At 40.7% G+C, this 25,245-nt stretch overlaps 1 protein-coding gene across 7 annotated transcripts in view; it reads left to right on the forward strand.

Annotated features, from left to right (window-relative positions):
* The window catches only part of odr4 (odr-4 GPCR localization factor homolog), a 127,095-nt gene that overhangs the window by 64,557 nt on the left and 37,293 nt on the right, over positions 1-25,245 (forward strand). For all 7 annotated transcript variants that reach the window (XM_068037384.1, XM_068037387.1, XM_068037382.1 and 4 more), the window contains 5 exons: positions 8,867-9,001; positions 14,488-14,583; positions 15,785-15,826; positions 17,061-17,189; positions 20,742-20,823. In XM_068037384.1, coding sequence (XP_067893485.1) covers positions 8,867-9,001; positions 14,488-14,583; positions 15,785-15,826; positions 17,061-17,189; positions 20,742-20,823 — 484 coding nt within the window. The remainder of the gene's footprint in view (positions 1-8,866; positions 9,002-14,487; positions 14,584-15,784; positions 15,827-17,060; positions 17,190-20,741; positions 20,824-25,245) is intronic.

The raw sequence follows: 25,245 nt of genomic DNA on the forward strand, positions 1-25,245 counted from the left end.
CATCGGATGTCATTTGTGACTTTGATAAGAGCTGCAGAGCAGAGTATATGACTTGATAGGGAACTCAACAGCCTTTTACAAACATATAAATAGTAAAAGGGTAGTCAAATGAAGGGTGGACTGGATTAGGAACCAAAAAGGAGATATTCTTGTGGAGGCAGAGAGCATGGCTGAAGTGTTATATGAGTACTTTGCATCTGTTTTCACTAACAAAGAGGATGATCCCAATGTAGCAATAAAGGAGGATGCCAGAGCAATATTGCGTAGGATATAAATAAAGAGAAGATGCTTAAAAGGTTAGCAGTCCTCAAAGTAAAAAAGTCACCCGGTCCAGATGGGATCCTAGGTTACTGAAGGAAGAAAGAGTTGAAATTGCAGAGGCTGTGGCCCCAATCTTCCAGTCCATCTTAGATATGGAGGTGGTGCCAGAGGACTAAAGGATTGTAAATGTTACACCCCAATTTTTAAAATAAGGAGGGATAAACTCACTAGTCATCTTAAAGTTGGTGGTGAGGAAACTTTTGGAGACAATAACCCTGTAAAAAAAATTCATTGCCATTTGGAAAATTAATTTTTTTTAAAAGCCAGCATGGATTTGGTAAAGGCAAATCACGTTTGAATAACTTGATTGGGTTATTTGATGAACTGGAAGCAAGGTTTGATGAGGATATTGCGGTTGATATTGTGTAAATGGACTTTCAAAAGGCGTTTGACAATGTACCATGGAATAGACTTGTTATCAAAATTGAAGCGCATGTGATTAAAGGGACAGTGGCAGTATGGTACGAAATTGGCTAAGGGACAGAAAACCGAGAATGGTGGTGAATGGTTACTTTTATGGAATAGAGGGAAGTGTGCAGTGGTGTTCCCCAGATACAAAATTCAGAAATGCAGGAAACATTGAGGGTAGTAACAGACTTCAGGAGGGTATGGATAGACTGGTGAAATGGCCAAACGTGGCAGATGAAATTTAAGAGAGCGAAGTGTGAAATGTTACATTTTGGTAAAAAGAATGAAGAGAGGCAACATAAACTAATTGATACAATTATAAAGGGGTTGTGAGAACAAAGGCACTCGGGGATGTTTGTACAAATCTTTGAAGGTAGCCAGACAAGCTGAGAACGTGTTTAAAAAAGCACATTGGACCCTTGCCTTTAGTAGTAGAAGCTTAGCGTACAAAAGTAAAGAAGCTATGCCAAATATTGATAAAACACTGGTTAGACTTCAGCTTCAGTAATGTGTTCAATTTTTGGCACTGCACTTTAGGAAGGATGTCAAGGCCTTAGAGAGAGTGCAGAAGAGAATGACTAGAATGGTACCAGGAATGAAGGACTTCAGTTATGTGGAGAGACTGGAAAAGCTGGGGTTGTTGGCCTTAGAGCAGGGAAGGTTAAGAGGACATTTGATCGAGGTGTTCAAAATCACCTCGCTGGAGTAATTAAGGAACATAGGAAGAGGAATAGGCTATTTAGGCCCTTGAGTCTGTTCCACTATTCAGTGAGATCATGGCTGATCTGCGACCTAACTCCATATACACACCTTGCCCAATATCTCTTAATACCTTTGGCTAACAACAATCTATCAATCTCCGTTTTAAAATTAACAATTAATTCCAAACATCTGCCACCCTCTTTGTGCACAATGTTTCCTAATTTCGCTCCTGAAAGTTCTGATTCTAATTTTTAGACTATGCCACTTAGTCTTAGACTCCCCTACTAGCAGAAATAGGTTCTCCCTATCTACCCTATCTGTTCCCCTTAATGTCTTGAAACCTCGATCAAATCACCCCTTAAAGTTCTAAATTCCAGGGAATACAACCTTGATTTCTCGTTGCTTAACAGCTTGTGTCCAGGTGTTATTCTCGTAAATCTATGCTGCACTCCCTCCAAGGTCATATATCCTTCCTAAGGGGTGGTGCCCAGAACTGTTCACAGTACTCCAGTTGTGGTCTAACCAAGGCTTTGTATAAGGAGAAATTGTTTCCAGTGGCCGAAAGATGAGTAACCAGAGGACCCAGATTGTGATTGGCAAAGGAACCAGAGGCAACACGAGGAAACATTTTTTGACAATGAGTTGTTGTGATCTAGAACATACTATCTGAAAGCAGATTCAATGGTAATTTTCTAAAGTGAATTGAATAAACACTTGAGGGGGGTGTGGGGGTGGTGCGGATGGAATTTGCAAGGCTATGGGGAAAGTGCAGGGGAGTGGGACCAGTTGGATAGTTACTATCAAAGAGCAGGTACGATGGGCTGAATGCTTTTCTGTGCTGCATCATTCTATCAACGCAAGAAATTGTTGGAACTACACCACTATTATCTACCTTACCATTTTAATTTTTACAAAAAGAAACCTAAAACGTTCTCAAAATTGTACTAACTGCCACTAATGAGAATAGATGGAGGATAAGCATTAAGATTTGCTGAATTACAAAAAACAGTTGAATGCCTGACACATGACATGATGTACATATGAATGACTGGTTAATTTTTTATGATTTACTGGCATCCTTGGTATATTTTGTTTAAATCACATGTTCATCCATTTTTTAAATATATTTATATATATCTTATTCCTTTTTGTTCCTGGCATCAACTGCCAGCTTTGCCAAAATAAATGCATTAGAAAATATGAAACTACTAGGGACTGTATGCTTTGAAAATGTTTTTAATCTCCAGGGCACCCATGTTCTTAATATTGTCTTGCAATGCAAATGCCATGCTCAAAGAAAACGAGCTAATTTTTTACTAGCGAAATGAACATTGTTCCAGTTGCACATCATTTAATATTTTGTAAACTTTTGAATTACACATTCCTTTGTTCATTTGACTGTTTCCATTCTTATTCAACAGTAGTTCAGCCTTGACTCAGTTTTTATACTCTGGCCTCTCAGTCTGAAGGTGTAGCTTTAAGCACCAGTTCAGTGACTTGAGAACATAGTCTAAGTTGGCACTTGAGTATAATACTGAGTGCGTGCTGCACTGTCAAAGGTGCCAACTTTTGGATGAGATGTTAAACTGAAGACCTGTCTTCCCTCATAAGTGGGTGTAAAAGATTCTATGACACTATTCAAAGAAGAGCAGAGAAGTTCTGGTGTCCTTTCTGATATTTATCCCATTACTAAAACAGATTATCTGGTTATTATCTCATTGATGTTTGTGGATCCTTGCTGTGCACAAATTGGCTGTCGTGTTTCCGTACAATAGTGACTACACTTCAAAGGTACTTCATTGAATGTAAAACTGTTTGGAATATCTTGAGCACATGAAAGGTGCTATAGAAATGCAAGTCCTTTCATTTCCTTTCTTTTTACTGATTTATTGATCTATTTTTTGCCCTTGTGATATTTTGTTAGTAATTGACACCAAACAATATTATGAGATTTTAAAATATCACATTTTCTGTGATCTCAGTTTCACTTAACACTGAGCCATCTTCAAAACAACTCTCCACTCACAGGTGCTGACAGACCTTTACCCAGTGACGTTGCCCATTCCCACCAACCATGAAGCTTTTAGCTCTTTCTTAATCTCTCAGCTGTGTATAGTACTGGGATGAGACATCGCCCTTCAAACCCAAGACATTGTGATGTGCTTTCCTTGTGGAGGCTGAACCTAAACTGGCCAGAGGCGTTGAGGATCTTTATTTTTGCTTATTACTAAATAACTCTTTCTCTGATCTCTCTACCTCTCGTTTTTATTCCTTCCAGTTACCATTACCAGTACAGCTGCTGAGGGATATGGGATTGCACCAGCTGAGCAGCAAAGTCTTGAGTTGAAGTTTTGATTCATCAGTTCGTCACAGTCTGCAAACCTTATTTAGTGAACTCCCATATCCTTCTGACTCCTGGATACATTTCAAAGTCAGTCACACCTCAACTTCTAAATCCTCCTTAAAACGAGCCTTTCTGAACCCACCTTTGGCCATCTCTTATACCAGTACCGGTCTCATTGCCAACTTTGTTCTGCTACATTGTAGGCACTATATGCAAGTTGTTGATTTAGCTGTGGATTACTCAATGCAGTTACTTCATAGCAAGACTGTAGCTCAAGATACAAACCCTACTTTGGTTATCTCCCACAACAAACAATTTCCATTATAGTCAGTTGCAAACGTGAATAGCTTATCATCAAATCCACTGGGCTTGTTTCAACCATCAACAGACTAAGGCTGCATTGATTTTCAGATAATGTATTAAACTGGGGCCTTCTCTGCCTGTTTGTTTATGTAAAAGATTCCATGCTGCTATTCAAAGAATAGTAGGGAGCTTTCCCTCAACCAACGCTACCAAAAATCATATTAATTATTTGCTGTTTGTGGGTCCTTGCTATCATTCACTGCTTTTGAAAATGTAATTTGTTGTGAAGTGCTTTGAGGTACTGTACAGATGTGACAAGGCATTCTATAAATGTAAGTTAATTCCTTTGTTTTTTTCTGGGCTGGGATGCTGACAGGCTAAAATAATTTCAGAGTGCAGCAGGCTGATATGGACATTACTTGGCATATGAGTCCAGTTCATGTGTTGTGACATATTTGGGGGTTGGGGAGTGGACATATACTTTGAAGGCATGGTTTGGTCTGGTCCATTTTCATGCTCTCTAGCAGAGCTAATTAGTACATCTCTGAAAGAACATCACAACAGGGGGCCAGTATCGCAACTAACAGGATAGACCCAGAAGTTGGCTCCTCAGCCAGAACAGAATACTGATGCCCATTAGTGCAGAAATCACAAGGTGACTTTGAAGACTTAGTTGGTCAAGAATGTTTGGAATGTGCTATTGTTCTGTGTTCTTTTTGGGGTCAGCTCTGAGTGATAGGAACATAGGAGCAGGAGTAGGCCTTTCAGCATGTGGAGCCTGCTCTGCCATTCAATACGATCATGGCTGATCATCCACTTCAATGCCTTTCACACACTATCCTCATATCCCCTATGCCATTTGTATTTAGAAATCTGTCAATTTCTGCTTTAAACATATTCAAGGACTGAGCTTCCACAGCCCTCTGGGGTAGAGAATTCCAAAAATTCACAACCCTCTGAGTAAAGAAATTTCTCCTACTCTCTGTCCTAAGTGGCTTCCTCCTTATTTTGAAATTGTGTCCCCTGGTTCTAGACCCCCCAACAAGGGGAAAGATCTTACCTGCATCTACCTTGTCTACCTCTTTAAGTATTTTGTAGGTTTCAATTAGATCACCTCTCATTCTTCGCAACTCTAGAGAATACAGACCCAGCTTCTCCAATCTCTCTCAGTCCCGCCATCCCAGGATCAAGTCTAGTGAACCTTCGTTGCACTCCCTCTACGACAATAATATCCTTCCCAAGGTAAGGGGACCAAAACTGCACACAGTACTCCAGGTGCGGTCTAACCAAGGTTCGATACAATTGAAGCAAGACTTCACTACTCCTGTACTCAAATCCTCTTGCGATAAAGGTTAACATACCATTAGCCTTCCTAATTGCTTGCTGCACCTGCATGTGAGCTTTCAGTGACTTATTGACAAGGACACCCAGGTCCCTTTGTACATCTACACTTTCTAATCTCTTACCATTTAAGAAATACTCTGCACATCTATTTCTCCTACCAAAGTGGATAACCTCACATTTTTCCACATTATATTCCATCTGCCATGTTCTTGCCCACTCATTAAGTCTTTCTAAATCCCATTAAAGCCACTTTGCATCTTCCTCACAACACACATTCCCACCTAATTTTGTGTCATTTGCGAACTTGAGAATACTACATTTGGTTCCCACATCCAAATCATTGATATATATTGTGAACAGCTGGAGCCCAAGCACTGACCCCTGCGGTACCCCACTAGTCACAGCCTTCCAACGCGAGAATGACCCATTTATTCCTACTCTCTTTTCTGCCTGTTAACCAATCCTTAATCCATGCCAGTATATTACCTCCTATCCCATGTGCTTTAATTTTGCTAACCGACCTCCTGTGGGGGACTTTATCAAAGGCCTTTTGAAAATCCAAGCATACCACGTCCACTGACTCTTTATTAATTCTGTAGGAAACATCCTCAAAAAACTCCCATCAGGTTCGTCAAAATGATTTCCCAGTCATAAATCCATCTTGACTAGGCCCAATCAGATCATTATAATCCAAGTGTCCATTTATCACATCCTTTAGAATAGAGTCAAGTGTTTTCCCAATGACTGATGTGAGGCCAACAGGTCTGTAATTTCCTGTTTTCTCTCTCCCTTCCTTCTTAAATAGTGGGGTGACATTTGCGACCTTCCAGTCTGCAGGAACCGCTCCAGAATCTATAGAATTTTGGAAGATGATCAGTGCATCCACTATCTCCATAGCTACCTCTTTCAACACTCTGGGATGTAGAATATCAGGGACCTTCAGCCCCATTAATTTCTCCAATACAACCTTCTTACTAATACTAATTTCCTTCAATTCCTCATTTCCCCCTAATCCCTTGGATCTCTAATTCTGGGAGATTTCTTGTATCTTCCTCAGTGAAGACAGACACAAAGTACTCATTTAGCTTCAATGCCATTTCTCTATTTCCCATTATAAATTCTCCTGACTCTGCCTGTAATGGACCCACATTTGTCTTAGCCAAACATTTCCTTTTTGCGTAAGTATAGGAGCTTTTACAGTCCATTTTTATATTTTTGCTAGCTTACATTCATATTCTATTCTTCCTTTCTTTATCAATTTCTTCGTCCTCCTTTGCTATATTCTAAAATCTTCCCAATCCTCAGTTTTACTACTATTTCTGGCAACTTTATAGGTCTTTTCTTTTAATCTTATACAATCCTTAACTTCCTTTGTTATCTGCGGTTGACTGCCTTTGCTATTGGGGTTTTTATGCCTTGAAGGAATGTATAGCTGATGTAAACTATGTAATATTTCTTTGAAGACTATCGATTGCCGATGTACTGTCATACCTTTTAATGTATTTTCCCAATCCAGCTCAGCCAATTTGCCCCTCATACCTTCATAATTTCCTTTGTTCAAATTTAACACCCTGGCTTCAGATTGACCTACCTCACTTTCAAACATAATGTTCTATCCTATTATGGTCACTCATCCCTAAAGGTTCTTTTACAACAAGATTATTAATTAGCCCTTGCTCATTACATAATATTAGATCTAAAATAACATGTTCTCCAGTCGGTTCCTCAACATACTGCTCTCGAAAACCATCCCTAACACACTCCAGAAACTCGTCCTCCACAGCATTAGTGCTCATCAGGCTTACCCAGTCTATATGCAGATTGAATTCACCCATGATTACTGTATTACCCATGCTACATGCTTCTCTAATCTCCTGATTAATGCCATGCCCCACACTACCACTACTGTTTGGTGGCCAATAAGCAACTCCTACCAATGTTTGCTGGGCCTTGTTGTTTCGTCGCTCCACGCGAACAGATTCCACATTTTGTTCTTCCGACCTGAGACCCTCCCTTACGAATGAACTGATCCCATCCCTTATTATCAGCACAACACCATCTCCTTTTCCTTTTTGCCTGTCCTTTCTAAATGTCGAATATCCTTGAATATTCAGTTCCCAGTCTTGGTCACCCTGTAGCCAGGTTTCTGTTATGGCAATTCGATCATACCCATTTACCTCTATTTGGGCCTTTAAGTCATCTACCTTGTTGCATACCCATTATATAGGGTATTCACAAGCACAATGTTTCACGGTAGTGGATATCAGAAATGCCTTAAAGGGATGTTGTCCCTCTTTCCCAACTTTTGGGACATGCCTACTCAAACAGCCTCATCTTTGTTCAGTGTATGTCCCCATCCATTGAATGGTGAAGAAAGAAAAAGGTTAAGTAAGTTTATTTTGCTCCACGGGCCCTGAATTTCCTTGGACTTTCTGTCACTGTTTCGCTGTGAATACTGCACTGTTTGCATGAGTTGACAGGGTTTCCGGCACATTTGCAGCAAAGTTAAGCTGCGCAGCAGTGGAAAGTTCAAGAAATAATGACACACGGTGAAAACATTTGTTGAGTGGAAAGTAACAAATTATAGTTCATGTGCACTTGTTTAACAGTTTCATGATATGCTTGTTGGTGTTCAGCTCTATTTCAGTTATACTGCTAGAAGTTACAATTTGTAATCTCACCAATTCTGGTCTTTCCAGCTCTTCCTTTTACAATAAAGGTCAAATGATGAACAGAAATTAAGATCTTTAATGCCAGATTGGCTCTGTTCTGGCACTTTTGCCTCTGAGTCAAAAGGTTGTAGGTTTAAGTACTGCATCTGGATTTGAATACTGAAGAATCACAACATTATTGGAGGTGCGCTGTCTTTCAGATGAGAGGTTAAACCAAGGCTGTATATGTTGATGCAAAAGATTCTGTGGCCTTGTTTGAAAAACAGGGAGTTCTTCCAATGTCTTGGCCGCCATGCCTCCATCAGGTTAACACCACCAAAAACACAAATTAACCAGTCATTCATCTCATTTGCTGTTCGTGGGACCTTCCCAAATGAAAAATGTCTCCTATGTTTGCCTATATACTGACAGTGACTGCTCATCAGAAATAATTAATTGGCTGTGAGCTGCCTCTGGGGATGTCCTGAACATGTGAAATCTGTTGTGTAAATGCAGGTTCTTTTTTTCTTTAAAAATCTTAAAATGCATTTATAAGACAGTTGCAGGGCTTCAAATATTTTTTGAGATAATACAAGAGGGAAAACAACCAATAGTAAATGTATCACAGCAAAGTAATAATTGATGGATGCACAGAAAGTAATTTTGGAGTATTAAATAGAAATATACAAGACATTATTAACTGCAGAATAGTACTACATAAGCCAATTATTCATATAATCCAGTAAGAAAATATACTATCTGCTAACAGATCTTAATTTCCTGTATTTTCAAGACTCCTATTAAAACGTTAGACTGTAAATCCAGCAGCCTGACAGCTGCTTGGCAAGTCGTTGAAGCCACCATCACCGTGGATGTTACTATCCCTCTCCCAGTATCTGCGGAAGATCAGTTTGACAAGAGTTCATTGGTATGAGTTACATTTCTTGTTTTAAATTACTTTTCATTTTTACAGTATATATGAGTTTTATATTCTTCTGTTGTTCTGGATTCCCCTACTGTTCCTGAAATTTGTGTTGAGCTTGGTTGAACAGTGTAGGAAGCTAAAGATGGGTAAATTGTGGTGAAGGGTGAAAAATACAGCAATGTTTGGCAAAGACATCACCTAAGCTCCATTTAATATTGTTTAGTTTAGTTTAGAGATACAGCACTGAAACAGGCCCTTCGGCCCACCGAGTCTGTGCCGACCATCAATCACCCATTTATACTAATCCTACACTAATCCCATATTCCTACCACATCCCCACCTGTCCCTATATTTCCCTACCACCTACCTATACTAGGGGCAATTTATAATGGCTAATTAACCTATCAACCTGCAAGTCTTTTGGCATGTGGGAGGAAACCGGAGCACCCGGAGGAAACCCACGCAGACACAGGGAGAACTTGCAAACTCCACACAGGCAGTACCCAGAATTGAACCCGGGTCGCTGGAGCTGTGAGGCTGCGATGCTAACCACTGCGCCACTGTGCCGCCCTAAACATATTGTCAGTATAAAGAAAGCAGTGAATACAATATACTACGTTGGTGGAGGTACATGGATTTTACTTTATGACCAAGGACATCTATTTAAGGAAGTGGAGAACAGTGCAGGCCCATTCCATGTTCTGAGGTTCGAGGTGCAAGAACAGCTGGTAGGGTAATGGAAGAGTGAACAAGAAGGCTGTGAAGATAGCAGTACCTCTGGATAGGAAACAGAGAAGTAGCAGGTGCATTTGGTTCTGTGCATGTAGCAAAAATAGAAGATATCTAACAGTCGGACATGGGAAACGTTGGCCATGGCCATGATGGATTGGGAAATGTTACTTAAAGGGATGACGGTGGATAGGCAATCGCAAACATTTAAAGAGTGCATGGATGAACTGTAACTATTGTTTATCCCTGTCTGGCGCAAAAGTAAAATGGGAAAGGTAGCCAAACCATGGCTTACAAGGGAAATTAGAGATAGCATTAGATCCAAGAAAGAGGCATATAAATTTGACAGGAAAAACAACAGACCTGAGGATTGGGAGCAGTTTAAAATTCAGCAAAGGAGGACCAAGAGATTGGTTAAGAAGGGGAAAATAGAGTACGAGAGCAAGCTTGCAGGGAACATAAAAACTGACTGTAAAGGTTTCTATAAGGTATGTGAAGAGAAAAAGATTGGTGAAGACAAATGTAGGTCCCTTACAGTCAAAAACAGGGGAATTTATTATGGGGAACAAAGAAATTGTTGACCAACTAAAGGCATGCTTTGGTTCTGTCCTCACAAAGGAGGACACAAATATCATACCAGAAATGTTGGGGAACACAGGGCTTAGTGAGAGAGAGGAACTGAAGGAAATCAGTATCAGTAGAAAAATGGTGTTGGGGAGATTGATGGGGCGATAAGTCCCCAGGGCCTGATGGTATGCATCCCAGAGTACTTAAGGAAGTGGCCCTAGAAATAGTGGATGCATTGGTAGTCGTCTTCCAAGATTCTGTAGACTCTGGAACAATTCCTACAGATTGGAGGGTAGCTAATGTAACCCCACTATTTAAAAAGAGGTAGAGAGAAAGCAGGGAATTATAGACCAGTCAGCCTGAGGTCGGTAGTGGGGAAAATTCTAGAGTCCATTATCAAAGATTTTATAGCAGAGCACTTAGAGAACAGTGGTAGAATCAGGCAGAGTCAGCATGGACTTAGGAAAGGGAAATCATGCTTGACAAATCTACTAGAATTCTTCAAGGGTATAGCTAGTAGAATTGATGAGGGCGAGCCAGTGGACGTGGTTTATTTGGGCTTTCAGAAGGCTTTTGACAAAGTCCCACATAAGAGATTAGCGTGTAAAATTAAAGCGCCTGGGATTGCGGATAGTGTATTGTGATGAATGGAAAAATGATTGGCGGACAGGAAACAAAGAGTAGGGATAAATGGGTCTTTTTCCGAATGGCAGACAGTGACTAGTGGGGTACCGCAGGGATCAGTGCTAGGACCCCATCTATTCACAATATATATTAATGATTTAGATGAGGGAACTAAATGTAATATCTCCAAATTTGCAGATGACACAAAACTGGGTGGGAGGGTGAGTTGTGAGGAGGATGTAGAGAGGCCTCAGGGTGATTTGGACAAGTTGAGTGAGTGGGCTAATGCATGGCAGATGCAGTATAATGTGGATAAATGTGAGGTTATCCACTTTGGCAGCAAAAACAGGAAGGCAGATTATTATCTGAATGGCTATAAACTGAGAGAGGGGAATATGCAGCGAGACCTGGGTGTTCTCGTACAACAGTCACATGCAGGTGCAACTGGCGGTAAAAAAGGCAAATGGTATGTTGGCCATCATAGCGAGAGGATTCGAGTACAGAAGCAGGGATGGCTTGCTGCATTTATACAGGGCCGTGGTGAGGCCACACCTGGAATATTGTGTGCAGTTTTGTTCTCCTTATCTGAGGAAGGATGTTCTTGCTATAGAGGGAGTGCAACGAAGGTTTAACAGACTGATTCCTGGGATGGCGGGACTGACATATGAGGAGAGATTGAGTCGGTTAGGATTATATTTGCTGGCGTTCAGAAGAGTGAGGAGGGATCTCATAGAAACCTATAAAATTCTAACAGGACTTGACAGGGTAGATGCAGGAAGGATGTTCCCAATGGTGGGGGAGTCCAGAACCATGGGTCATAGTCTAAAGAGATGGGGTAAACCTTTCAGGACTGAGATGAGGAGAAATTTCTTCACCCAGAGAGTGGTGAGCCTGTGGAATTTGCTACCACAGAAAGCAGTTGAGGCCAAAACATTGTATGTTTTCAAGAAGGAGTTAGATATAGCTCTTGGGTCTAAAGGGATCAAAGGGTATGGGGCGAAAACAGGAACAGGTTACTGAGTTCGATGATCAGCCATGATCATAATGAATGGTGGAGCAGGCTCGAAGGGCCGAATGACCTACTCCTGCTCCTATTTTCTATGTTTCTATGCATAGGCTTATGAGATGGGGAAGAAATTCTGTCATTCTGGGAGAGAGGAATCATGGGCAGGTGGATATTAACTGAACAGAGGAAGAGCACAGTGCCATGTATTTTGTTGGCGGCTATGACTGAAATCATTGGTTTGATGGAGAGACAGCCAGTGAAGTTTGAATGTGACTTAATATGAGATAAGATGGAGCTTAGTTGGAGTTTGTGTAGTTGGAGATAAGGGGTCCAGTTAGGAGTCAAGCCTAGGGGTGACAAAGGTATGCAGGAGTGTTTCAGTAATGGTGTGGTCAAATCGAAGTAGACGTTTAGAGGGAGACAGATTGGAGAGAATAAGTGCTGAGAAATCAAATAGTCAACTTGTGAGAAAAAAAATCAAGAAGCCAGAAGGCAGGTTCCAAAAAATGCAGGAAAACCTCCTGCCAAAGTAGATGAAGATGGTTAAAAAAAAGGTTGCAACATTGATTTATTTTACATTCAGATACGTTTCACATTCATTAAATGAGGTAAAGGAGGATGATTGTGATTGCTAAGAGTCAGAAAGGGGGAGATTGCAGAGTATAGTGAAAGCTTGACAAATTGGCATAGGCAAGAAAGGTGGTTAACATGGAGGTGAGAAGTAAAAATCTTTGATATAGCATCATAGAGACATTAACGGCACAGAAAAAGGCTATTCGGCCCATCGAGTTCATGCCAGCTCTTCACGAAGCTTTGCAGTCAGTCCCACATCCCGGCTCAATCCCCATAGCCCTGCAAGTCTATTTCTATGAGGTGGCCATCCAACTTTCTCTTGAAGTCATTGATCATCTCCGCTTCCACCACCCTTGTGGGCAGTGAGTTCCAGGTCGTTACTACCCACTGCGTAAGAAAAATGCTTCCTCATATTCCCCCTGCATCTTTTCCCCAAAACTTTCAATCTGTTTCCCCTAGTCCTTGTACCATTTGTTAATGGGAACAGTTTTTCCTTGTCTAACTTATCTAAGCCTGCCATTAACTATTCTATTAAATCTCCCCTCAATCTTCTTTGTTCTAAGAACAAACCCAGCTTTTCCAACCTAACCTTGTAACTAAAATCCACCATCCCAGGAACCAATCTAGTAAATCTCCTCTGCACCCTCTCAAGGACCCACACATCTTTCTTAAAGTGTGGGGACCAGAACTGGACACAGTACTCCACTTGGGCTTAACCAGAGCTCTATAAAGTTTCAGCATAACCTCCCTGCTTTTGTACTCAATGCCTCTATTTATAAAGCCCAAGATCCCATATGCTTTACTAACCACTCTCAATATGTCCTGCTGCCATCAAAGATCTATGCACATGCATCCCCAGGCCCCTCTGTTCCTGCACACTGTTTAGAATGGTGCCATTAAATATATGCTGCCTGCTATTCCTTCTGCCAAAATGCATCACCTCACACTTGTCAGTATTAAATTCCATCTGCCGCCTTTCTGCCTATTCTGCTGGCCTATCTATGCCAAACTGGTGTCTTATGATCAGAGCATCCCGTTGTACAGTAAGTAAACAGAAAAGCTTACGTGATTAACCTCCTGACATCACAACATTGATGACATCAAAATGTCTTGGAGAGGGTTCTAATTTAGTAAATTTCCTTCATATAAAAACAGAAATTGCTGGAAATACTCAGCAGGCCTGCCAGCATCTGTGGAGAGAGAAACAGAGTTAACGTTTCAGATCTGTGACCTTCCAGGTCATGGACCTGAAACATTAACTCTGTCTCACTCTCTACAGATGCTGCCAGACCTGCTGAGTGTTCCCATCATTTTCTGTTTTTATTATAGCAGATTTCCTTGTTTGAAATGGTGCTCACTTGGCAATCTCCTAAGATTTGTAGAGCAAGAGCTGTAATCAAAGAAAGAAACTTTAAAGAAATTACTAATGAAGTTGGGAGCTGATTATTTTATCAGATGTTTCTGTTCATTATTTGGTATTTTCTTTGCTATAATTTTTTTAAATTGATATATCAGTTTTTGTATTTGATTTATCTTTTTCCTGTAATACTGAACAAAAATGGTTCAGATACTTGTACAGAAATTAATTCATTTTTAGTGATATGGTTGAAAATTTAAAACTGAATTACAGCAACATGTCATAGTACAGTTATCTACTGTTGTTTTCTATGTTTTGTCACTGCTGGCAGATACTGATATTCAACAGCCACATGATATGAATTCAAGGATGCAAGTCTCTGAACTCCAGACCAGTGGAATTTTGACTTCCAAAAATTTCATGTCATTGTAATTATATGCCTTATAATGCAGTAGTATTGAAATTGTGGTTTCTTTCAAATATAGCTCAACCATGTTATGTTAAGCATGCCAATAACACTTTGGAAAAGATATCAGCTAAAGAGAGGATAAACTTTGTAGTTATATTTGCTGTTCGTGTAATTTTTATTTTATATTTTTTGTTCTCTTCTATTCCACCATTCCCCCTCACCAGAAAGGTCTGAATTCCTGGGCAAAACAAATTATGCAGTGCAGTTACCTGATAAATGGACAGTATAAAGAACCAGAGAACGTAATGGGTGAAGGATCGGTAAGGAAACTCAATAATGATCTTGCATTTGTTCCTTTTAAAAGAGCATTTAATATCGAAATATCTGTCCAACTGATTTATAATACCAGAGTTGCTGAACAAAATGTGTTTTTTTTTTCTTTCTTTCATTCCTTTTGCACTTATAACTTATAACAGCCTCTCCACTGTCATCTAGCTGGGTGGGACTGCACTCACCTGGTTCCATTCTTACCTATCCAGTTATAGCCAGAAAACCAACTGCAATTGTTTCTCTTTCCGTTCCTGCACTGGTACCTCTGTCGTCTCCCAAGGATCTCTCCTTGGCCCCTCCTGTTTCTTATCTACATGCTGCCACACGGCAACAATATCCAAAATCACAGCGTCAGTTTTCACAGGTATGCTAACAACACCCAACTCTACCTTGTCCAACAGCAGAAATTTCCCCAATTAAATATTGGGAAGACGGAAACCATTGCTTTCAATCCCGTCGTAAACTCAATTTCGAAGCCACCAACTGTATCCCTGTCCCTGGCAATTGCCTTGAGGCTGAACCAGACTGTTTGAAATTTTGGTCTCATATTTGACCCCGAGATGGGTTTCTGACCATATATCCGCAGCATCACTAAGCCCATCCGTTTGCACCTCCGTAGCATCACTTGAGTGCACCTCTACCACTTATCCATACCTTAATTACCTCCAGACACGACTGTTCCAATGCGCTGCTGGCCAACATCCCACATTCAACTTTTGGAAACTGAGGCCATCCAAAACTTTGCTGTCTATGTCCTTACTCACACAAGTCCTGTTCCCCCATTACCCATGTCCTTGCTGACCTACATGGGCTCTCAGTTAAGCAACGCCTTAATTTTAAACTTCTCATCCTTGTTTTCAAATTCCTCCATGGCCTTATCCTTCTTATCTCTAATCTGCTCCAGCCCTACCACCCTTCAAGATATCTGCACTCCTCCAATTCTGGACTCTTGAGCATCCCCAACTTGGGGAGGTATTACTACGTTAAAGGCACTATATTAATACAAATTGTTGTGGTCATACCACTCCTAAAGTTATCAAAGTACTTTATTTCTAAAGGAAGTAAACAGGATTCCTTGTGCAATATTTACTGTGGCTCATGTATTTCGGTGAATATCGTTCAATATGTGCAGTTTGTCAACCTTTAAACGTATACTGACCCTTTTTTTGTTTGTTTTTATTACTTCCACAGAAGAAAAAATCACCAGTGGAAATCCAGTTCCTGACAGCTCCTGTTAGTTCTCACTACGAATTTTTCAAAGTTTCATTCTTTTTTTCCATATAGCTAGTTATAAATTTAATTAAGTGTGGGTGTTTTCTTTGTCAATTATATTTAACATTTCAATATGTGTTGTTTTAATTTTATTTCTTATTTTTCAATGTATTTTACCAGACATTTCACAAGTTCTGTGCTACGTAAATAGAGTTTTTATTAATTCTCGTAAATTGTACACACTGGTAGGATGTGATACAAAATGAAAATAATAGAGAAAATGGCAAGCAAGATTTGTGCTGTTGATTGATGTATTATACTACATAATTGTGAAAAGACACAACTCATTTCAGCCCCAATAAAGCCTGCCATCCTAAAAAAAATTAATAATAAAAAGCAAAGTAACTGCAAATACTGAAAATCTGAAAATAAAAAATAAAATACTGAAAACACACAGCAAGCCAGTCAGCATCTTTGGAGAGAAAAAGACATTAGACAGCTTGGCCCACATGGAGGAATGGAGTGATAGTGAAGTTAAAATGGCTGTCCTGTTCCTGATTTGCTGCCATATTTACAGGAGCCCAACTTAATCAGATGGGAGCCTCATTACGATGTGCAAATCAGAGTCCTATGATTTAAATAGGGCCACAATGCAATTTCGAGGGACAACTGGGTGGAGCATGTGCGATGCACAGTTTGGCACTGAAGGGGAAGATGCCCCAAAAAGCTAAGTGTAAAACAACTTTTGTGGGACAGAGGAACAGGACTGCCCCTTTGGGCTCCAGGTGAACATTCTTTGCCTCACGCAGTAGTGGTTCTTCCCCATCTCCCTGTACCTACCTGCCTGACAGCTAAGTTGATTTCCAGTCTGCCCAATATTGCATAACAACAACTTATATTTATACAGCAGGAAGCCTACTCAGGGTAGCATGGTAATGAAGCTCAGCCCTCAAGATGGAATGGGCCTCCAGCCAACAGGAATGTGTGGCCGGGCCATACAATCCAATTGACTGGCTGTTCTACCTACCATTAACTACCCTATTGTCCTTCTTCACGACATTTTGATGAACAACACTGCCTAAAATGTTAACCTTGTCTCTTTTTTTTATTCTACAGGTGCTGACTGACCTGTGTGTTGCTGGCATGTTTTGTTTTTGTTTTAAAAACAATTTTTGATGTATTACTGTACAATGGACTATGTATGTGACTTACAAATGAATGTTTTTTTTAATTTTTAAAATCCTTTTGTTTTAAGGTTCCGATCTCTGATGATGAGGTTGATGCTTTAATAGAAGACTGCGCCAGCTCTGTTGCTGTGAAGGGTACTGTACGCTGCAGAGCTTATCTCCAGGGCAGTAAATCAAAAGTAAAAGATGCCATTCAGGTGCGGTATCTGTGGGCATGATGATATGTATTCTTTGAAAAGAGCTTTTCACTCTCAACTAAAACATTCTCAACAATGTAAAGTAGAAATATAGGCAAGCTGTTCTGTGCTTTTTAATTTTTTTTCATGGTGTAACATAATTTTACACCTGTAGAGAATCACCTGGATTTGGGTTATATAAATATGCAGTTTACGTATATTAATTTTACAACCAGTATAAGTATTCAGTAAATGCAGATGCACAAAAGGTTTACATTGGGCATTTTCAGAGAACATTTCGGCTGATGTTTTGAGGTTGAAATTTTTTATCTATTTCTTCATTATATTACACTTTGCATGGGTGTACCAACAGGAAGATGAAAGTGATTTTTGTACCACAAAGAGTCTTCATTTACTTTTGTATTCTGTTCATTTGTCAACTTTCTTTGGTATAAGGTGCAAATGTAAGCTTGTAAACATTTTGCCATATAAGAGAAGCAGAGGTAGCCTTTTGTTTCTGTTTGTTCTAATTTTGAAGAAGGCCTTTTCTGCCTAGGCGCTGCTTTCTTAACTCTCACTTGCAGAATAAACACTATCGCCTCTTGATAAATTCCACTTTTATGTTTTATGAAACATAAATAATTGGATTTTACAGCATAGAAAGAGGCAAAGCTGAAGCTAACTTCACATTAGGTAAAAACATCAGTCCTTTTGTAATCTACAGCTACATTGACATTTTTACTGCAACCTGATATGCTTACCAAGAGTGAATTATAAGTACTGTTGCATCCAGACTTCCTAAAGGAAAGGCAGATATATATTATAATATGGGCTTTTTGAGAATTCAACACTGAAAAGGTCTGTCACACCAAAGCTTTTCCACCACCTACAAGGCACAAGTCAGGAGCAAGGCGGATGGAGTATAAAAGTAGGGAAGTCTTGCTACAACTGTACAGGGCATTGAGACTGTACCTAGAATATTGTGTATGGTTTTGGTCTCCTTACTTAAGGAGGGATATACTTGCATTCGAAGTAGATCAGAGAAGGTTCACTCGGCTGATTCCTGGGATGAAGGGGTTGAATAATGAGGTAAGGTTGAGCAGGTTCTAAACTCATTGGAGTTTAGAAGAGTGAGAGGTGATCTTATTGAAACATAAGATTCTGAGAGGGTTTAACAGGGTAGATGCTGAGAGGATGTTTCCCCTCATGGTGGAATCTAGGACTAGGAGGCATAATTTAAAAATAAGGGCTTCTCCCTTTTAAAATGGAGATGAGGAGGAATTACTTCTCTCAGACGGTTGTTAATCTTTTGAATTCTCCTCCCCAGAGAGTATTGGAAGCTTAGACATTGAAGGCTGAGTTGGACAGATTTTTTGATCTACAAGGGAGTTCTAGGGTTATGGGGGAGGGAGGCAGGAAAATGGAGTTAAAGCCACAATCAGATCAGCCATGATCTTATTGAATGGTGGAGCAGGTTCGAGGGGACGAATGGCCTACTCCTGCTCCTATTTCTTGTGATCTTAGGAATGTGATGAAATACTCTCCACTTTCTGGACAAGTGCAGCTCCAACAACATTTCAGAATCTCAACACCGTCCAGGCCAAAGCAGTCCAGTTGATTGGCACCCTATCCACCACCTTAAATATTCACACCCTCTACCACCAGCATATCATGACTGCAATGCTTACCATCTTTCAGATGCACTGCAGCAACTCACCAAGGCTCCTTTATCTTCCAAACCTGTGACAGCTACCACCTAGAAGAACGGGCAACAGGCATACGAGAACACCACCACCTGCAAGTTCCCCTTGAAGTCATAGACCATCCTGACTTAGCAATACATTGCCTTTTCTTCATCGTCACTGAGCCAAGATGCTGGAACTCCCAACCTAAAGGCAGTGTGGATGTCCCTACACCACACGGACTGCAGCAATCCAAGAAGGAGGCTCACTGCCATCTTCTCAAGGGAAATTAGGGATGAGCAATAAATGGTACCCTTGCTAGCATTGCCAGCAATGCCCACAACCCATAAACAAAGAAAAATTTCAGAATAGCCCCTCTTTCCCTCTCAGATGTTCAGTGAAACATTTATTCAGATGTTCACAAGCCATTCCATAAAATCCATAAACTTACATTGGGAACATTGTCCTTGAACATAATAAGACAGCCACTGGGATGATACCAGCTGCCCCATCAGTAGGTATGCATATACTTTCAAGCAAGACTTATATGGCTAAGAGATGTCCTTTGAAGAATCTTTTTCAAGCGAGGAATAAATTAAAGGGTTTTGAAACTGACAGAAGTAGGAACTACTGGATCAAATCCTGGGTAAATTTAGCATCCTCAAAACCTCATAAGAAGTCTGCACCTAATCCTCAGCAGGGCTTCAGATGTCTACCATTTCTATGGGTAAAATCCAACACATGGTTGTCTGCCATCAATAAATAATCTGTCTATCCGAATACATGAATTATTTAGAGCATAAGTTTGCATTAAGGTTTTACAGTGCACTCTACTGAATCCATAGTTTCGTCCCAGATGTGGATTGGAATAGCTGCATAATATATTTTCTAGAGCTCTTGAATAAAAAAACTTATCCATGCAAACTGGATAATGTCAGGTTTTTGCCTTCATAAGAGAAGCCTGAATTGCCCCACACAAGGTGTACTGCAACGTTATTGCCCACCAACCAATAGTGTTGCTCTGTATCTTAGCGCAAGAATTCCACACATAAATGCGACAGACTTGCAGATAAATTTTCCAAATGGTCTGTGTGAACATCTGAAGTGCCACAACTTATTGATATGGGGATCTAAGTCTCACATAATACTATCTGCCGACACAAAAGTTCTGGCTTAAAATATCTGAAGTAATATTCAAAACTTTTTGTCCAGCTTGCCCTTGATAGTTTAAAAAAACACTTGGGCAGGTACCAACCAACTGTGAAAAGAATTTCTGGTCTCAATGCCTTTAACAATGCATTGTTGAAGTCATGGTGCTGTTCTTTTGTCACACTGGGTTAAATACAGCAAGTAAATATGATTATTTAATCAGCACATATAAAAATTGCAAGCATTTTAAGTCATACTTCAACATCAGCAATGGACTACATTTCCTCTCCCGCCACAATGTAGATTCTAAATAGTTGATGAGGTCCACTCATGATTTTTTACTCTAGTTACCAGTCATGAAACTATTCTCAGTTAAGTTACCACAAACAAAACATTTATTCATGCTTAATTGTAAAATAAATTTCAAGACTTGCGTCAACAGTAAGACTTGCTGCATATGTTTTACTTTCTTCATTTTTCTAAGCATACTTCCAGTTAACTTTATGTAATTTTATCCCCAGTCCTTAAGAACTGATGCCTTCAGAAAAAGAGGATTGAGATAAAGGTTGTATTGTGGTATGATGCTAGCCATTTGATCAGATTGCCATTTTTTTTGTAAGCACAGACTAACAGATGAACTTTATTAATCATGTTATTACTTTGTTGAAAAATAGATTATCGTATATTTTCTATAATGTCAATTAAAATGTAACAGCTAATCAAAACAAACTCATTTTCCCAGTCGCTAAAAAGAGATGTGCTGAACACTGTGTTTATCCGCTGCGAAATGGTATTTGAGGATCAAATTCTGAACAAAAATGTTGGTAAGGAACTGAAAACTCATTGGTTTCTCCCCATCTTCTTTAGTGTAGTAATGTCTGTATTAGACTCTAAGCTTTTTTTATATATATGTGTTGAATGACCAGAGTAATATTTAGGAATATTAATGGTGTTTTGATGTCTGATGGACAGTTAAGATTTTACTATTGCATTATGTCTGCTTAACATTAATGTTGTACAGTGGGATATCAGGAACTGCTCATGAGCAGCATAATTAACAGCGCAACACACTGCATTTTATGAGTTATGAGTTATGCTGCTCTTGCTTTCCCAGTATTTGCTGTCCTCCTAGTGTAGACTCAAAGTTATACTTGTCAGTTGTTCAATGATTAACTTGTTGCCATCCTTCTGCTGCTTAGTGCAGAAAGGATCCCTTTTCAGGCAAGTTCCCTGCAAGGTAACATGCTTAATAGATGAAAGATTGGAACTGAGTCAACCCTCAATGGTAGACCTGAGCCAGGCAGCTCTGCAATATTCCAGGGCACTGTTGATAATTGATCAGCTACCTTCACTCATTAATGAGCCTTGGAGGGTAAATCTGTCACATTGGGGTGGCATGCTTTGCATCTAGCTCCAGATAATTAATTGCAAGCCAATGTCCCAACAGTTGGGATGGTCATAGCTTGAGAAACAGTTAGAAACTTAACATCGCTGTGTGGTAAATTGTGCTATTCCAACTGATTAAGCTCCAACAAGACTCTACAGCTTGACTGTTGCCAAGCTGCTTGTATGGTCTCTAAATTTAGCCAAGTGTCATGTATTTTTACTGGGAGAGATATTTCAGGCAAGCAAAAGTTCTAACTGTGAATTTCTCAGCAATAAAAAAAGAAAATGCTAGAAATGCTCAGCAAATTTAGCAGCATCTGTGGAGAGAAAATGATGGAACGTCATCAACCTGAAATGTTAACTCCGTTTCTCTCTCCGCAAATGTTGCCTGACTTGCTGAGCACTTCTAGCATTTCCTGTTGTTATTTCAGATTTCCAGCATCTGCAGCATTTTGCTTTTGAATTTCTCAGCAAGGTGGTTGGAACTCTTATACATAGGGATAAGCATGTGCCAGGCACTTGGCTAACCAGACAAAAACAAGAATAATGTAGCTCAGAAGCTGTGTAGTTATACTCGGCCTGGGAAGACAGGCCATCTGATGGTGCTAGCAACAAGCTAATGAATTTCAATTACATGGACCTAGATAACTTATATAGAGTAAACCATATAAGGTATATACAGAACTTCTTTGAAACAAGTTTATGTATTGTGAGAAGTATTGGAAATAAAATCCAGTATTTACAGATATAGGCTTCCATAGAAATTTAGAAGTAATTGGTATCTCTGAAATCTGGATAATAGTGAATGATTAGAAGTGCAGTTCAAAGTTTAGGTAAGGATAGGTTGGATCACAAAGGAGGGTGTACAGCTTTATTTGTAAAAGAGGAGGTAATTGCAATTCTATAAATGAGAGGGAAACTTAGTTATCACAAAGGGATTAAATCTGAAGGGAGTTGGGAACAGTTAGAGCATGAGAGTGGTCCTTGCCATCCTTTGCCATTGGTGACCATGCCTCCAGCTGGCTAGGCCCAAGTTCTAAAATTCACTCTCTAAATCTCTCTGCCTCTCGACCTCTTTTCTCCTTTAAGAAGCTTCTTAAAACCTATCTCTTTGACCAAGCATTTGGCCATCTGCCCTAATATCTCCTTATTTTGGTCAGTGTCAGATTTTGCTGTATAATGCTCCTGCATAGCTCTTTGGGATATTTTATTACATTAAAGGCGCTATGTAAAAGTTGTTGTTTCACTGTTTAAGTTCCTCTGTCTCTAATAGTGGGTGCATTTTAGCCCATAAGATGATATTAGGCTGCAAATTTATAGTGAGCACATAGCTCATCTCCCAACCCTGCTTGTTCCTTGATTTCACTGAGTTATGAAAATCTCAAATTTGCGCTTCCCAACTCCTGGGTTTCTCTGCCAATAGGACAGTGTTACTCCACTGGACTACTAGACTGCACTGTAAGACTCGAACACTGTGACTCTGATCTGCTATTCAGTTGCTTCAAGTTTTAAGGTAACTGTTTAGCCTACAGCCCTGCTACTTTTACCTGCTCAGATTCTGATTGCTCTTCAGTGCACTGCAGGTTTTCACCCTTATTTTATAGTTATGTTGGTCCTGGCCAGAAATTGCCTTTTCGTGGGCTGAAGCCCATTTCTCCACTGCTTCCGGATATTATAGTAACCTCCAACTTCACCGTTGTTTCTGCTGTTTTTGGAGTCAGTGTTCTCTGCTGGCTTGTCTCAATTCTAATATCTTGTCTGCTATTTCATCCTCGATTTTCTGCTCCTCTGAGTGGAACTTTACACATTATAGTGAGCTTGCTCTGATTTGTTTCTGCTGGCTCAGGCTCCATATTGTGCTCCACTGCTGCTAAATGACTTTTGCTCTCTTGGCCTGCTTTCCACTGTTGCTGACTCCGTTCTATTCCTCTGATGCTGTACTGGACATGGTGTGTATTACTTATCACCAAGGCCACTGTTCACCTCTGCTACCCCACAACCAATTCACCACACCTTCTTGGCTTTTCATTTTTCATGGGTATACCTCTAGCGTTGTTTCCTCCGATATACAATTGTGGAAGTACAGATCTGTAACTTGTACAGAGGCAAGCAGTAAGAAATAAAATCAAGTCTGCACTTTGATAACAGGCCAAACATTGCATCAGGTGGTCGCCAGCTCTATGCACCCCTGTCTCGCTCTGCACGCCCCCACCATGCCCTGTCGCCAGCCCCAATTAGTTCACTAGATTGTTTTCTGGGATGAGAGAGTTGTCCTGTGATGAGAGGCTGAGTAAATTGGGTCCATGCTGTCTGGAGTTTAGAAGAATGAAAGGTAATCTCATTGAAGCATACAAAATTCTGAAGGGGCTTGATAGAGTAGATGCTGAGAGGTTGTTTCCCCTGGCTGGGGAATCTGGAACATGGGCACAGTCTCAGGATAAGGGTCGAACATTTAGGACTCCTGTACCCAGGGGGTTGTGGATGTTGCATCGTTGAGTATATTTAAGATTAAAATATACAGATTTTTGGTGTCTCGGCGAATTAAGGGATATGGGGAGTGGGCAGGAAAGTGGAGTTGAGGTAGAAGATCAGCCATGATCGTATGGAATGGCAGAGCGGGCTTGAGGGGCCGAATGGGCTACTCCTGCTATTTTTTATGTTTATGTTGTTACGTACTCTACCCTTCAAATAGCTTCTGGACTCACATGCCCTCTACACTTGTCTCTGAACCTAAACATTGGTTTGTTGAAACTACCCGCACCAGCCACACACCCCGACCCCCCCCCCCCCCCCCCCCAACCATACCTTAAATCTGAATCGCCTGCAACAGGACATATATAGGCTAGCAGAATGGACAGACAAGTGGCAGATAGAATTTAATATAGACAAGTGTGAGATGATGCATTTTGGCAGAAGGGATAGGGTGAGGCAATACAGACTTAATGATATAGTTCTAAAAAGTGTACAGGAACAGAGGGACATGGGGGTGCATGTGTATCGATCTTTGAAGGCGGCAGGACATATTGGGCTGAATTTTAAAAGCTCTCTGACACTGGTGGTGGTGGGGGAATGAAAATAGCGACGGAGGAGGCCCGCTACTGACCCCATGCCAGTAGGCCCTGCACCGATCTCGGCGGCCCAGTGGCAGTCACCCCTCCGCTCGACGACAGGACCACAATTTCCATATTTAAATGAATTTACCTACCTGAATTAATGAAGGTCCCGTCGCCTCCTTATTTGCTGCACCAATCTTCTTTCGGGTGGCCGACAGTGCCACGCCTTAGAATCCCTGTTCGGGGAAACGAGGCGCAAGTTCTGTGGGGAGGGGGGAGGAGTTACTTTTCTTAGTGCGAGGGCGGGGTGAGTGAGGTCAAACTGCTCGGATTGGTTGGGGGATGGTGGGAAGGGGTTGAGGGTTAAAGTTTAAGAACTTTGTGGGGTGGGAGATCATTTCGTATTTTGGTGGTGAGCGGGCAATGAATTTAATGTAAGGGAAGGTGTGAGAGGGGATGGGAAAAAATTTCTATTAATTTTTATTAATCTGTAATGTAATGTTGCTTTAAAAATTTAAATGGTCATTTAGGACTGTAATTCTTTAAAAATGGTGCCTGCGCATTGGCGCCAGGCACCGTTGCCGGGGACGGCTTGCCCGCCCCCTCCACGTCATCGGCGGGGGGCGCCGTGGCAGCTCCGCACCGTGGGCCCCGTGGTGGTGTCTGGGACGTTGTAAGGTATGATTCCATGAGTATAACTATGTCAGGCTGTTGCTCGACTAGTCTGTGGGACAGCTCTCCCAATTTTGGCACAAGCCCCCAGATGTTTGGAAGGAGGACTTTGCAGGTTTGCCATTGTTGTTTCCA

Source organism: Heterodontus francisci, chromosome 8 (genome assembly GCF_036365525.1).
Source record: "Heterodontus francisci isolate sHetFra1 chromosome 8, sHetFra1.hap1, whole genome shotgun sequence".
Taxonomy (NCBI): domain Eukaryota; kingdom Metazoa; phylum Chordata; class Chondrichthyes; order Heterodontiformes; family Heterodontidae; genus Heterodontus; species Heterodontus francisci.